Source organism: Eleutherodactylus coqui, chromosome 11 (genome assembly GCF_035609145.1).
Source record: "Eleutherodactylus coqui strain aEleCoq1 chromosome 11, aEleCoq1.hap1, whole genome shotgun sequence".
In the NCBI taxonomy this organism is placed as follows: Eukaryota; Metazoa; Chordata; class Amphibia; order Anura; family Eleutherodactylidae; genus Eleutherodactylus; species Eleutherodactylus coqui.
In genome coordinates, this window is record NC_089847.1 from 80,513,305 (window position 1) to 80,529,576 (window position 16,272).

The 16,272-nt window shown below is 43.2% G+C and overlaps 1 protein-coding gene across 9 annotated transcripts in view; it reads left to right on the forward strand.

Annotated features, from left to right (window-relative positions):
- MARK2 (microtubule affinity regulating kinase 2) overlaps window positions 1-16,272 on the forward strand; it is a 152,231-nt gene that overhangs the window by 78,365 nt on the left and 57,594 nt on the right. For all 9 annotated transcript variants that reach the window (XM_066582770.1, XM_066582773.1, XM_066582776.1 and 6 more), the window contains exons 2-3: window positions 11,483-11,680; window positions 13,320-13,373. In XM_066582770.1, the coding sequence (XP_066438867.1) occupies window positions 11,483-11,680; window positions 13,320-13,373 (252 nt within the window). The remainder of the gene's footprint in view (window positions 1-11,482; window positions 11,681-13,319; window positions 13,374-16,272) is intronic.

Here is a 16,272-nt window from a genome sequence, read left to right on the forward strand (position 1 = left end):
AACTAATTTTAAGCGATAATCATTGTCTAAATGGGCCTTTACACTAGTGATGGATAACCATTAGTGATGAGCGAGTATACTCGCTAAGGGCAATTGAGCGAGCTGCGGGGAGGAACGGAGGGGAGATCGCCGGCACCCGAACCTTCTGTCTCGAGCGGGCAGGTACTCGCTAAGGGCAATGCTCGCTCAAGCAATTGCCCTTAGCGAGTATACTCGCTCATCTCTAATAAACATCTTAAAGCGAGCTTCTTTCATTAGCATGTCTGTACCTTTGTACCCTAATTCAGTGGTAATCTGCTCTGGAAAGGTTCATTGGACTTGTTATGTTACGGCTGAGCAGTTGCTTTGATAAAGTATGGTGTTGATGTTTTGCGCTTGCATGTTGTTTTGAGGCTGCAGCATTCTAACAAGGATTTTTTCATAGTTTTGCTCCTCCGCCTTGTAAAAATCAATTGAAATAACATTACTTATGCAGCCGTGTGCAGCACGGTATGTTGAAAAATGAATGCCATATTGTGTTTATACTTAATGTAACTTTATAGAAGTTTTTAGTGTTTTGTGTGCATTTTAATGGAAGTTGAACAACTTGTAAAGGCAAAACTACACAGGAGCAAAAGATGTTAGAGCAGGAATACAAAGGTGTCTTAGCATGTTGAGGTCTGGTCATGTGACTAGGCACACTGAAGATGTTTCAACAACTAAAACTGTTTGATACACTTGTACCAAATGAGCTCCCTGTGGACATACTCTTTGAAGTGTATGCTTATGGTTGGTTAATTTACACAGGATGGCTATCGGGCACATGAGCACTCAGCAGTCGTCCTAGCAACTTATCGCTCCTGGCTTACACCCAGGGGCAACAGGTCAGTGAATGGAGGCGGAGCGCGCAGGAGAGCTTTTCCAGCCCCTTGCCCATTCACTGTGAACTGCCTGTTTACACTGAGCAAGAGTTGCTTACTAGCCAGTGCGGAGACGATGCAGCTAGTGACTACTGAGTGACTAGTCGCTCGTTACCATGGCAGTTATCCTGTAAAAACACAGGACTCGCCACCTTTCTTTTGGCTGATAGTTGTTCATTGTAAAGCCACCCTAACCCATAGAGAAGCATTTAACCCCTTAAGGATGCTGCCCTTTATCCCCCAACACACACATTATTTTTTCCTCCCCTCCTTTTAAAAATAACTTTTTTGATTTATCCATCAACGTAGATGTCAGGGGTTTTTTTTTTTTTGGGGGGGGGGGGCGGTGTTTGCGGGACAAGTTATAACTTAGAATTAAATTACAAGTGAAGTAGATAAAACGCACAACTCCGATCTTTTGAGGAAGGGGGGGAGGAGTCCAGTTTCTGTAACAAAAAATGACACGTAACTTAATTCTATGGTTCAGTATGACTACTAAGATACCAAATTTATATAGTTTTGGGTTTTTTGTACCATTTTTTTTTTTTTTTTTTTGCCAACGATCTGTATTAATTTTTTTGCTGCTATCTTCTGACAGCTGTAACTATTTATTTTTTTCCCCGTTGACCTAGTTATGCGAGGGCTCATTTTTTTTGTGGGACATCCATTAGTAACCTTTTGGAGTACAGTTGACTTTGCTTTTTTTTTTTTCCCCCTTACTCTTGAGGATGGGGATGACCAAAAGCGCAATTCTGTTTTTTTGTTTGTTTTTTAAATTTGCAATATTTCCAGGGCAGGCATGGCTTGATTGGCAATTTGCAAAGGCAGCCCTGGGGTCTTTCAGAAGGCCCTTGGCTGTCATGTCACTGCTCGGTGCCCTGCAGTGATCGCGGGGTGCAGTACGGGAGCCCCAAAACATAGATCCGGGCATTTGAAGGGTTAATGGCTCTGATCAGTGGCGCTGCTGTTGCAGGCGGGTGCTGCTTGTAAGAAACAGCTGGCACCCTGCATTGTAGGGTGCGGGATTGACCCCGTATCCTCCTCCATACAAACCCTTAACCTCCAGGACGTAAATGTTCATCCTGTAGCGTTAAGGGGTTAAAACCTGACTTGGACAGAAGGCTTTATTTACTAATTGAAAGATGTAACATTTTGATGAAAAAACACCTCGTTAAGCTGAAAAAAGTTAATCAAATCGCTGATAACTGTATCTGACGAGCTTGTCTGTTCCCCATTAACGTGTTGGATGGAAGATGGGCATGTTTTAGATTTCAACATGGTCAAACATTTGTTCCCATGGGAGATAAACCACTGCTAGAGGTGTCAGAGTGACTTGGGGCCCTTCTACACGGAATAATTAGCATTGAACTCTGCGAAAATTGTTCGGTCTAAACCTGGCCGATGATTGAACAATGAATAATTTGTTCATTTATCATTCGTCCATGTGCAGTACAGATTTTTTTTTTATAATTTGGATTTCCCACGCCGTTGCTAGGTGATGACGCAGGTACCTGCGGCCTATCCGTATAGCCATTGCATATGGGCTGTGGGTCAAACGGCCTCCATTGACTTGAGTGGAGGCCCAAGAATAATCAAGAAGCTTATGGGGTGCACATAGAACAATGCATAAACTTCACATCACTAGAAGACGTATTCTTTATTGGGTCCACTGCATACAGGCAACGTTTCAACCGCTGCTGCGGTCTGTCAAGCATCTGGAAGTCTGCATCCTATTGAGGTCTCTGGCCTCCCTCCGTCAGTATTTTGTGTGGTGCTGACGTTGCCTCTTTCTTTTTTTTCAATGAAGGCCATCTGCAGCAAACTAGAGCAATGATGTCATCGCTCATGTGACAGCTGCAGCTATGTGCTCAATTCATTGGCCATGTGTGCATGAATAGCATGTGACCTCTGAGGCCAACGATTGGCTGCAGCAGTCATGTGAATGAACGTTACATCATAGCTTCCTTTTTCAGAATGGACCGAAGTGTAGGAAACCAGGTAATCGGAGCTGGACAGCGAACCCTGTGGGAAGAGGACTGATGGCTTTATTTTACTTTTTATGGCATTCCTTACCCTGCGAAGTGTTAATTTTTTATTTTTTAATAAAGATTTGAAAACCTCCGTAAGTACATGATCTTAGCATAAGGAGGCAATAAGGCTGGATTCACACAGCTGTAAGTAAATTGTGCCTAACCATCTCGGGCGCAACTCGCATCAGACAGACAAGTTAATGTGCCATCTGATCTCTGTGGACACATTGCATGTCTTATTGTCAGTCGTGAAAACTGATGAGAATGGGACATGCAGCATCCCCCCTCCATACAGACCATCTGTCCGTGGGAAGGATCCTTCACGTGAATGTCCTCATAGGCTTTACTGGGGCTGTGTGCTGTCTCCGAAATACATGGACAGCATGCTGCTTGAAAATACAGCCATGTGAATTGGCCCTGACTTGGCGGCGTTACATCATGTGGCATATGAATGTCTCACCTATTAGTAACCAGATCCTGAAGTTAGGGAATCTACCTATATTGTGTGGCCTAACCAGGGAGGTAGGGTGTGTATAATGCATGATATCCACTTGGATTAATGTACTAGTTGCTGTTCATTCAAGATATTCTGCAAATCTTCTGGTGGCATCTAGGATTTTAAGACTGGCAAAGCTGGCTCTTGGTTTTCTCATTTTTTGCTTCATTTTTCCCGCTCTTCAGTAATGGCCCGTGCAGGTCTGGCATTGCAGTATTTCACATTTATAGGCATTAAACCAAGTAAACTAACCCGTTTTTCTATTAGTTGTAAAGAGCACAAATCCTCTGCCCTTAAGGGGTTAACCAGAGCAGTAACGTCAGCGGCAGGCCGTCCTCCAGGCCTGGGCACTAGTAGCTTTAACCCACATCATCTTTAATGGGATTCTCGGCTACTTTATATTAGCCAGAATGTTGTGAATCAACGAGCTTTAAGGAGCTTTAGTGGAGATTTGCAGTTTATATCTTAAAAAGACCTTTAACGGGATTTGGTGCAGCAAGAGACAAAGAAATCTGTTTCTATAAGCTTATGTGGAGATGGCTAAAGAAATGCAAAGCTCCAGTCCGATATTACGTTAGTGGCTCACAGCATGTAGGACTCAAAACTAATGTAGGCGATACATCCCCTTTAAGGATTTAAAGCCAGATAATCTCTTGCTTTCTATTTTATAACATAACACAGTAGGTTAGGCTGAAAGGTCCGACGTCCATCCAGTTCAGCCCATCAGTCTTCCCCAATATGGACCCAGAGGTAGAAGCTGATTTTCACCATTTAAGGGCTTTAACAGACAACATATGTGCCAATACAATCGCCGCAACAGAGCATATCTGTGCATTAACAAGGGTTGTCTGCAGGGTCACACCCTTCCCCTTGATTTTGTTTAACCTGCCATAATCATCTTGGGGTGTGTTAGAGATGTCACCAAATATCACGTGATCGCTGCAGCGCCCCCAATGCATTCGCCTGGCCATGGCACCCAGGAGTTAAGAACGATGGCGCTGTGGCCTTTTATTGGCCGTGTTTCCCTTTTTATCACATGACACAAACTTGCGCATTTCTTTCTTCTTTTTTTTTTGTGTGCGTTTTTAACATTAGGAATTCCAATCGACTTTCGCACTAAAAATGAGTGAGAATCTCAAACGGCAGCGATATTTTTGCGAGAAAAAGCTGAAGTCGCAGGAACGAATGCCATTTTACCTAGTTTTTTCTTGTGACGAGATCTTGATCGCTCACATGAAGCTACACTCCAGGGCTTATTTACTTGGGGTGTATACAATTTTAATCCATAAAAAGGACGAGTGTCACTGCATGTATGTGCGTGTTGCCGGTTTTGTTGAGTGTGTTTTCTTTACATCCATGTGCCATTCATGTTTCATTATTTTTTGTTTTTTTTCAAATGTCCAAAAAAGGGGAAAAACGCAGCAGGGGCCAATTGCTGTCACCTTTTTCCCTTTTTTATTGTATACCGGCAACATACATAAACGCAGTGCACACACATGTAAATCCGTGTTCCCTGTGTGTGCTTATTTTTAAACTCTCCCATAGACTCTCATGTCTGTGAATGGCCCAACTTTAATCAGTCCGTGTGTCTGCGTTCAGTCAGGGCACATGGGCAAGAAAATACCGGGTTTCTGGGGCCTAACTTTGTTGGTTACAGGTCCTTCTGCATTAATTTTTGTTTTAGGCCTCCTTTACTCGGGCGACACCGCATCGCTGCGAGAAAATCGCAGCGATATTGCATCGCTGCACTGTACGATATCGCAGCAATTTTCTCACAGCAATACTGCGATTTTGTAGCGCTACAAAGTCGCATGTGACGCTACGGAATCACGCGACTTTGTAGCATTTGCTACTGTCAAAGTTGCATCGCATTGCATGCAAACCGCGTTTTCGTGCAATGCAACAGAGCGCAAGACTCCATAGAGAATCATGGGCTACAAAACCTAGCGTGTAGAGGGCATATCGCCGGACCTGTGAGGTTTGTGTGTCGTTTTGTAGCATGCTACAAAACCTCTCGTGTGAAGGAACCCATAGGAAACCATGGGCTTCTCATGCATGCGATTTGTAGCATCGCTACAAAATCGCACGACTTTGTCACCCGTGTGAAGGAGGCCTTAAAGGCTGCGACAGATGTATATTAGTGCGGGCTGTGAAATGTAGATCTCGCAGCCCGCACATTGTGAGCTTTGCTCCTGTGAGCCCGGCCTAAGGCTGGCTTCACACAGTTCAGAGTTGCTGCGGTTTTGCTGCATTTGCAGTGCAATAGTGTTTGGCCAAAAAGCTGCTCTCACAGAGCGGAATTTCTTTGACTGCCGCAGTGCAGAAATGCAGCTGCGGCGCGGTTTTAGAATATGCAGCATGTCAATTCTTCTGGATTCTTCAGCAAAATCCGCACTTAAATGCGCTGCAAAAGTAAAAAAGCACTGCGAAAAAAAACGCTTGCGGATTTTCCAAGGCAAAAAAGCGGCCAAAATCCACAAGCCAAAAAACCTTTTAAAGCGGTTTTGCCGCAGAAGTGGTTCTTCTGCGGAAAAACTGCAACGGAAAAACTGTGGCAAATGTTCCCCGTGTGAACCTAGCCTAAAGCAGATGTAACGATGTTGTAAATTGTTAGTCCATTAATAGCAACAACCTGAGCATTAATGTTCACTTGTTAAGTGTTAAATCTAGAGTGAGCCAACAAAATAACGTCTAGCCGTGGCTTCTGACTGCTGGCTACATCTGTGCTGCTTCTCTCATGGTTTACTAAGTGTGCAAGATACATTGCATCACAGTGGTTGCACTCGGTGCGCCACTTTGACGCTCTGCTCTCAACCCTTATTTTGGATGGAGCGCACTCTGGAATATGCTCCAGTAATGAACAGCCGGAGCACGTGCTCCAGAGATGCTCCAGGCAATAACAAACAGGCAGAGCATGCTCTGAGTGCAGTGATGAATGCGCCTAATTTATCAAAACAGTAATAGAATAACTGCCTTTTTGCCCATTGCAAGCAATCAGAGCCCAGCTTTCATTTCTGCAACTGCCCTGGTAAAGTGAAAGCTGTGCTGGGATTTATCACTATGGGTACACTTTATTTTTATTATTTTTACAGTTTTGAGAAAGGAAGCCCCCCTTTATGTCAATACAACATCTAAGATTATGCTATTCGTTTGACTAGTATAGTATACTTCGGTGTAATCCTGCTAGTGATAATGTGATGCCTGCTGAAAAGTTAGAATTTAGGCCGCTCACACTTCCTGCTTTTTACCGCAATTAGCACGGCGCCACCGAACGTTACGCTATCTGCGGTAATCCGCCATTGATTTCCATTGGACCCTCAGAGGCCAGTGCTCGAACGCAGCGATTTTAGTGCATGGTCTGCTCTATTTTTGTGTATTAACACTTTTGTAATGCACCTCATTACCTGTTACAATTGATGTGGTGCGTTAAATACTGTCAAACGCTGTTACATACGTTTGAAAGCGTAGCGCGAAGTCCCTGTAAAATGCTGCGATTTCGCGTGGAGTTTTCTGAACGCATGTATTTTGGTCAGTGATAAAATGACCGACTTCTCACTGAGTGTATGCTATACGCGGTTTACTTCTGTTTGACGACTTGCGTGAAAAATAAAACGGTGAGTTACCCAATTGATGTAATTTAAAGCACTTCTTGAAGTTAAGGGGTGAATGGGGGGGAAAAAAAAGGACTTGCATGTAATTTTATTATTTTTTTCTTATGCACCCATGGGCTTAAATGGGCGATTCTAAACATTCCAAACACTGTTTACTGTAAAAAGTGGGTTCTGTGAGAGCAGCCTATGGCCGCCCGTACACAAAGGAATTTTTTGCTGCAGAATTCGTGGCGGGCGTCCGCACAAGGGATCCGCAGCGAATACAGTTCACAGCCTGCTATGGAAAATAGCTTTTTCCTGCACACTTGTGTAAACCAACTGCAGTTACCGTGAGCAGAGGAAAATAAATGGCATCATGTGTTTTTGTGTTTTTTTTTGTTTTTTTTGCGTGGGTTCCGTGCGGACGGTTTCCATTAAAAAATTGGAAGCCATCCGACCCGCAGCCCATCTGCAATTAACATTGCAGAAAGGTCATGGATTCCGCATCATCTCCTAGCAACTGCGCGGGAAAAATAAACATTTGAAGAAAAAAAAAATCTCTACTGCGCATGTCTGACGGCTCACTGCGACCATACGCAGTACAGAGGAAGAGAAAGACTGGTACGTGTGGACGCCGGCTGCTGTCGGGGTCGGTTTCTGGCTCTACCGCATGTGGAATCCAGCTCCAGCCGTGTGCAGGCGGCGTTAGAGTGGTGTGCAAAGTCTGAAAAGGTCTTTATTTTTACATGTACTTTTAGGAGTTTTTTTTTCCCTAATTTTAACTTTTGTTAAACTGTATTCTTTATATAATGTAGAAATAATAGTTCTTGAAAAACTAGACTATGGGATGCATGTTGAACTGTGTAATTTCTTATATTTATATATTAACTATTTTGGACAAATTACAAATCTAAAACAGTAAAATCTGAAATGAAGCTGTTTCTGCAGAGGTTGGACATTGTCTACAAGCCTTAGGCTGGCGTCACATGGGCATGTTTATTTGCGCACACGTGCGTGCGCAGGCAGATAGAGCATGCTGCATATATTTTTGCAGAAACCAAATGTGCATGCAAAATACACTTATGTGAACAAACCTGTTGAAGTCAATGGGCTCTGGTTACTGCGTATTACGTGCGCAAAATGCGTTTGTGACACCCGGGCCTTAAATGGAGTTTATTCAAAGCACCGCCTCTATAAATGTAAAAATACAGAACAAATAATAAGTAACATAACATCCCTCGATGAATCATACTTTCTGGTTCTCTGTTGGCATCAGGGAAAAATACATAGTAAGTAAGGAACGTGGGGTTCAGTTTTACAACTCCACAAGCTGTGTCATGATTCATAAAAGATGAAAACTTTAACTCATTATGAAGTCACTCCTGTATACTGACGGGGAAAAAAAAATAGTAATCCTCTAAAAACTGCGGCAGAAATCCCACGGCCCTGTATATGGACACCCGTGGATTGGCGCGTGCATTGTTGCCCTTTTCAGTAAGCAAAGCCACTTGCAAAACCCTCATCAAGAAGCGACATGCCATTTTTAATTTTTTTTTTTTTTTTCTTCCAGGTGCGGAAGGAAATTCTGCACCGTACAGACTGTCGCGTGTTTCCAATAAAGGCTTTGGTGCAGAATTGGTGTGCATTCTGCATCAAATCCCATGAATTTTACCGTAATGTGTGTGGATGCATTTCAAAACAGGGACTTGTGCGCAGGACAGATTTTTAATTTGTTTTTTAAACTCCTGTTGTCCATGCGGAATCCGCAGTAAAATGGAGCATTCTGTGATACTGAATCTGTTTTGCATTGCATGCTATGGGTGGTATTTGCTGTGGAATCCATAGCGGTCGTCTGCTCCGGATTCCGCAATTCAAATTCGCCCATGAGCAGGTGGCCTTAAGGCGTTATGTGGACCGCATGGGCTATCCCCCCCCCCCCCCTTTTTTTTTTTTTTGCGTGAAAAGGATGGCTCACAGATGTAGTATGAATATGAAGAACAGTAGCACCATTTTCACTGCATGTGTATGTTTTTTATGGACCCGAGTTGCCTATGCCGAGTACATGAGTCTGTCCCTGGTATTCACTGACAAACAGGTCATCAGCTGGCTGCCTTCCTCTGTTTATCTTCCAATGTCTTCTGAAGTCTGCCCTCCCCCTGTTCCTCCTCTGCCCACGCACCCCTGTACTGTAGAGTGACTGCACGGAGATCAACCTTGAATAACTTTTCTCCTCTCCACCCTCCTACCCTTCCCTACTGCTTCATTCCTTGCAATTAGCCGTCTCTAGGAGGTTATAAGGCTCCGGCAGCACATGCCCAGCCCCTGCTCTTCACACCGCTTGCTCAGGCTTGTCCCTCATCCGGCTTTACCTGACTCACTGATCACCCGGCAATTGTTTGTTTGCCGGCTGAAAAACCTAAACGGAGCTATGAATCCAAATGATTTCTTGTTGGGTGATATTAAAGCTATTCTAGATTTAAATGCTACATGAAGCGTTAGCCAATATGGAGGTGTCCTTCATACGGTCCTGATCGGACTTCCCTGGTGGAGGCCACATGTTAGAGTTGTTGGCTAACGTTTTATATCATGGTCACACTTTGCTACAATAAACTGCATTATTTCCTATTTCTCCTTTTTATTTTATTTTTAACACTAACTTTTGTTTGAAACTTTCCTTCATGGACTATGACAGGAAAAGAACAGTTCTTTTCAAGAAAGGATTCTGTTTTTGGGTAATGGAAAAGCTTTATTAGGCTTGATTCACACCACGGCTTCTGCTTTTTTAGACTCCTCCTTTGTAGGAAAATTAAAACCAGAAGTGCTTGACCCAGACAGGCAATATTCACTACTGCGGGGTCTGCCCTGCTTCTACAGTGTTTCTCCAAAAGATCTACACTGATAAGCCCTCCCCTGAAAATAAGCCCTAGTTGCACTTCATAAAAATAAATACACACCTGGTGGCGGTCAGTTGCCTTACACTGGGCTGCGGCGCACCACAAATAAGTCTATAACATGCTGTGGGAAATTGATTCTTCCTGCACACTCAATTGATTTCTGCTCGCGGAGAAAAAAATCGCAGCGTGCTCCATATTTGACATCAATGGAAGCTGTCCGACCCGCAGCACGTCTGCATTTAACATTGCGAACAGGTTGTGGATTCCAAATCATCGCCTAGTAACGGCACGAGAAAAAAAATCTGTGCTTCACATGTCCAATGGTTCACTGTGACCATCCACAGTACAGATAGAGAAAATACAGGTACGCAGGATCGTCTGCCACGGTCAGAGCCGGAATCCGGCTCTGCGGTGTGCAGACAGCCTTAGGGATTTTTTGTTTCTGTTGCATCTTTGGAGCACGGAAACTGAATTAAGTGAATTAAACGCTTCCATTTCTCACTCATTCATTTCAATTGGGTTGAAAAAATGTTTTTTTAATTTAATTTGGTTTGTTTTTTTCTGTGGAAGAATTAGTACTGCAGACTGCGCTATTTCTTCCGTTAAATAGAAAAATCAAACTATGTACACAAACGGAAACTTTTTATTTATTTTTTTTGAAAACTCATTGGAAGCCGTAGTGGAATAACAAATATTTAATTCTATCTTGGGCCTCATTTCTTTGCTGAAAGTTCTGTAGTTCTATTGGCCCCCTTTTGGAGTACATACGGCTTTTTGATTGCGTTTTTATTCCTTTTTTTTTCTTGGTGACGATGTGACCAAAAGAGGGGGAAAAAAAACAACTAATTCTGACATTGTGTATTTTGATGACATTTGGTGTGCAGGACCAATAAATTGCTTTGATAGATCATACTTTTACAGACACAGTGAACCAAATGTTCATGTTGTGGTTTATTTTTTAAATTATAAGGCCGCCTGCAGACGAGCGGGTCGGACCCGGCGGCGAGAATTCTCGCCGCAGGACCCGACCCAAGCGCCTGCAGAGACGAGCCCCGCACAAAAATAGGACATGCCGCGGTTTGTTTGCCGTGCGACACTTCGCGCGGCCAAACCGCGTCCGTCTGCATAGGAGTGCGTATTGTAATGCACTCCTATGCAGGCTTTGAGCGGCGGAAATCCCGCCGCGGGATTTCCGCCCGTGTGCAGGCGGCCTTAATCTGGGAAAAGGATGTGTTTTTTGTGTTTGTTTTTTTGTTTTTTTTACTTTTTTCCTAATAAGCATTTTTCCTTTGTCCCCACAGAGGGCTTGGACTTGCAATCTTTAAAGATCACTCCTGCAGTATAATGTAATGCCATAGTATTACATTGCCGCAATCTGACAGGCATTCTATCAAGCCACCCCCACAGGCATTACTTAATAGTCAATCGGCCATTTCTGTGCTTTCTGGTTTTAATTTAATTTACACACCTTTGGAAAAGTATATTTGTCCAGATACATTGTATTTGTGATTTTTTTTTTTTTAACTAAGTGGCTGAAAACACTAATTTTATTTATTTTTTTTAAACTTTGCAGCCTGCGTTGGGTCACGCTGACTCGAAGACAAGTAGTGGGGGCGGCAATAGCAAACCCAATATGCTGAGATGTCGCACCTCCATTCCAACATCCGCAGATGAACAGCCACATATTGGAAACTACCGTCTTCTCAAAACCATTGGCAAGGGCAATTTCGCAAAGGTCAAGCTAGCTCGCCATGTTTTAACTGGAAAAGAGGTAAGCATGTTACTGGAAGACCAACTCTGATATCAGTCAGAACGCGCTGCATAGTGTCATGCCACATGTAAACTTATCATCCTTAGGCCTCATGTCCACGGGCGAGTCGGATTATGCATGCGGGAGCCCGCAGGGGAAACCGACCCTGCTCGGGACCATGGGAAGTGCTTACCTGTCTTCCCTGCAGATGTGTACAAAAGCGCCAGCCGGTGCGCCGCCACACATGCACAATACAGTTATATATATATATTTTTTTTTTAAGTCTGCTTACCCGCGGAATTTCTGGCCCCTCCGCAATTCAATTGGAGACCGGCCCCGGACCAGACAACTTCCATTGACTTCATGGAAGCCGTCCCTGCGGGAGCAGCAGCATAATAGAGCATTCTGCGATTTTGTTTTCCGGACCAAAAGGTCTGCAAAACAAATCTGCATGCGTTAATTCAGCTGCGAACGCCCATGTCTTCTAGTAGAGCAGCTTGAACTGTGCATTGTCCACAATTCAAATTTGGGCCTTAGAGTGAACCTGTTATCACAGTTGCGTAAACTACATTGTGGGGTTCAAACGTTGGAGAACAAGCAGCGGTGCTTGATACTCGCTGGGTGCCCCATTCTAGCGTTGTGACCCCGGTGAAGTTGCTGTGAGCACACACTGTCTCTCTTTTCTGCCAGCTATAAGTGTGCACTCCCTATAGAGATGTTTGGGAGGGTGCGCACATAGCCCGGTGAAATGAGTCACGCTGTCATTGGGGCACCCCGTGAGTATCTACCCCGTTTCCCAATAAGACAGCATGATTTTCCAGAATTTTTGAGGATGCAAAATGATTTTTCAGGCTTTTTGAGGATGCTTGAAATATAAGCCCTACTCCAAAATTAAGCCCTGCTAACAGTTCATTAAAAGTCAATTTAAATAGTGTCTAGGCAGCTACACATGTAAAAAAGTTAAACCTTTTTAAACCAAAATTAATACAAGACACTGTTTTATTTTTGGGGTAACACTTTTCCCTGGTCCCTAATGTTTAAGTCCCATAAGGTAGTTTATGGGACGCAGATACGATGACTGGTTACCTTTTTTTAAGGTGACCATACATGTTAGATTAAGAAAGTCTGATGATTGAATGATAAACTGGGTGGGGAAGAAAGCTTTCGCCGACAGTTATATACCTTTTAGTCCAGACTAGTCAAGGCTGTACGCGCTCAATGACACTGGGCGAAGGATGAACGATGTTTCTGGGGACGGTCTTTCGAAGGGAGGTCACCCATGACTTGTGTCTCTCTATCGGCTGAGTATTTCTGATGTGTTTGCCTTCTTTCCAGATGATGGCAGTGTCATCAGATGAGTAAAATGATCACTGTGAATGTTAACCCTGTGAGCTATAGTTCTGGATCACATAGTCCCAGCATCTAGATAGCCACATACATCATAATAAAAGTTGCCAAAAGCCATGTTCAGAGACTGATCAATAGAGATGCCTTCAGCACTTTTACTGGGGAGCGTACAAAGCCCGACGTCATGGACAGTGCAGTTTAGATTTTCTACCTTTTTTATTGTATGATCTAAAAAAACACTTAGAGCCCCAATAAATTAAACAGGCCGGTCTTATTGGTGTAAAATTTAACTATTCTGTTTTTGTGTTTCTAGGTTGCTGTAAAAATTATAGACAAAACACAATTAAATTCTTCTAGTTTGCAAAAGGTAAGTGGAAAGATGTTTGCTACTATTTGGAGTTTTGTGAAATGGCATGCCAGCAGAATTACCCTCACAGCCAGCACGGGAGAGATATGGAAAGGCGAGCAATGTCATCTGGTACATGGTGCTATGGGCTGTTAACAAGGGACGATTATCGCTCACAGTTTGTTCAAACAAACTAATTTGAGTGACAATTGTGCAGTGTACATACAAAAAACATCGCTGACTATTCATTCACAGGTTCTTATCGCTGACTTTCGGTCACTATGAAAACCGTAGCTGGATTGCCGGCTTTTTGTTCATTGTAAACGCTGTGAAGATGAGGCGCTGAGCGAGAAGCCTGCGATCCAGCGGGGAAGTCTGTCAGTGTAAACGCTCTGCACGAGTGCCAACTACCTTAGCAGTGACGTCAGCGCTCGTCCAGTCATTTGCCCGACTGTCAGCCCATGTAAAAGGGCCCTAGGCAGCAGTACTTAATCTCTTCTGAAGGGGCAATTACAGTTTTAAGATGGTTACACTGATAGTTTTTACTGCATCCAAATTCATGATAAAGCAACATGCTGGAAAACTCAATGCGCCAAAAGTAATTGATGTAAAATACACCAGCCAATGGTTGCTCAATTATTGCTCATCATTCATGCAGGCATAAAAATCATTGTTGGCTGGCTCGCTGATCGATCAGTTTAAACGCCAATCGCTCTGTCGTTCTCATTGACTGGTGCAGGGAACCGAACAATCTTGTTAAAAAAAAATATATATATATATATATTTTTTTTTTATTTATTTATTTTTTGACTAAACTGAGTGCCCGAGCAATAGAACTGTGACCTCCTTTGCTCGGATGAATGATTGTCGCTCTGTGTAAAAGTGCCCCTAGGGATCCACAGGACTGCTTCACCAGATAGTGCCACACGAAGTCCGTGGATATCTTCCAATATCCATGCATATGTAGACCCCAGAACCATCTAGATTTCTCCACTTATCAACCTTTTGTGGGGATAACAAACCAGCAAATAAAAGTGGTGCTCAGAGGACGTACGGGTGTAACCAGGGTTCCGACAACTTTCATTAACCCCTTAGTGACGGCGCTATCGCAAAACTACATCCTGCTGTTGCAGGACGTGTATGGAGGGAGGTAGCGCCGCTATCTCCCTCCATACAGCGCGGGCGTCAGCTGTTTATTACAGCTGACACCCGCGGGCAATAGCCGCGTTCGGCCAATCGCGGCTATTAACCCTTTAAATACCGCTGTCAATTCTGACAGCGCCATTTAAATCCCCCGAACGCTGTTTGGGGGTCCCGCACCCCCCCCCCCCCCCCCTTCCCCGCGGTGAGATCGGGGGAGCCGTGCAGGTGTCATGGCAGCCGGGGGCCTAATGAATGGCCCCAGGGCTGCCTTAGCAGACTGCCTATCAAGCCATCCACACAAGGTGGCTTGATAGACTGCCTGTAAAAAAGCAGTATGACGTAATGCTACAGCATTACGTCATGCTATAGCATTACGTCATACTGCAGGAGCGTTCAAAGCATCGCATGTTAAAGTCCCCCAGGGGGACTTCAAAGTAAAGTAAGAAAAAAGATCAATAAAGTTTTTTTAAATTGTAAAAAAAAAAAGTTATGAAAGTTTAAATCGCCCCCCTTTTGCCATATCAATTACTAAAAAAATCTAAATCATAAAATAAAAATATGTATTTGGTATCCCCGCGGCCGTAAAAGTCCGATCTATCAAAGTAGTGCATTATTTTTCCTGCACGGTGAACGTCCGGGAAAAAAAAAGAATGCCAGAAATACACTTTTTTAGTTACCCTGTCTTCCAGAAAAAATGCAATAAAAGATCAAAAAGTTGTATGTATTCCAAATTGATACTATCGGAAACTACAGAACATCCCGCAAAAATTGAGCCCTTGCACAACTACGTCGACAGAAAAATAAAAGTTATTGAGCGCACAAAATGACCGCAGAAAATAATTGAAAAAAATTAAATATCTTTAAAAAAAAAATAAAGTACTACAGCAAAAAAAACCATATAAGTTTGGTATCATAGTAATCGTACTGACCCATAGAATAAAAATATCAAGTCGTTTTTGTTGCAGTTTGTGCGCCGTAGAAACAGGACGCACTGAAAGATGGTGGAATGTCGTTCTTTTTTTTCCATTTCTCTCCGCTAAGAATTTTTTAACCGTTTTTCAGTACATTATATGGTACAATAAATAGTGCCATTGAAAAATACAACTCGGCCCGCAAAAAACATGCCCTCATACAGCGACGTCGATGGATAAATAAAGGAGCTACAATTTTTTGAAAGGGAGTAGGAAAAAACAAAAATAAGTGGGGAAAAAAGCAAAAAAGCTCTGTCACTAAGGGGTTAAACAGATCAGCAGATTTGTGTTCATGTGGAGGAGAGGGGTGTAGACAGTACTGCAAAAGAAAGCTCAACCCCTTTGATCCAGGCAGTTATACAATATCACATTCAGATGCTTCTGAGTCTTTGACTTTTTCTGATTGTTTGCTGTCCTTTTTTATATATTTTAACACTGTCTATTGTATGTAAAACACCAAATGATGTCACACAGTAGTACGGCAGTGGGCCCAGCTATAGATGTGTTCTGAAGTGGAATGCAACTTGGAACAGCTCACCACATTCATGGTCTTGGGTCTCAGTTTTGCGAACCTTGTTGGTGGTTCTCTTCCAGTTAATGGCTTGGTAACGCAGAGCATTTAACCCCTTAGTGACGGAGCGCTTTTGTTTTCTATTTGTCCCATCCCCCCCCCCCCCCCCCCCCCCGTTAAAAAAAATTGTAATGCCTTTATCAATCAACGCAGCTGTATGACGGCTTGTTTTTTGTGGTACGAGTTGTATTTTTCAATGATGGTATTTAATGTACCATATAATGAAAAACTTAAA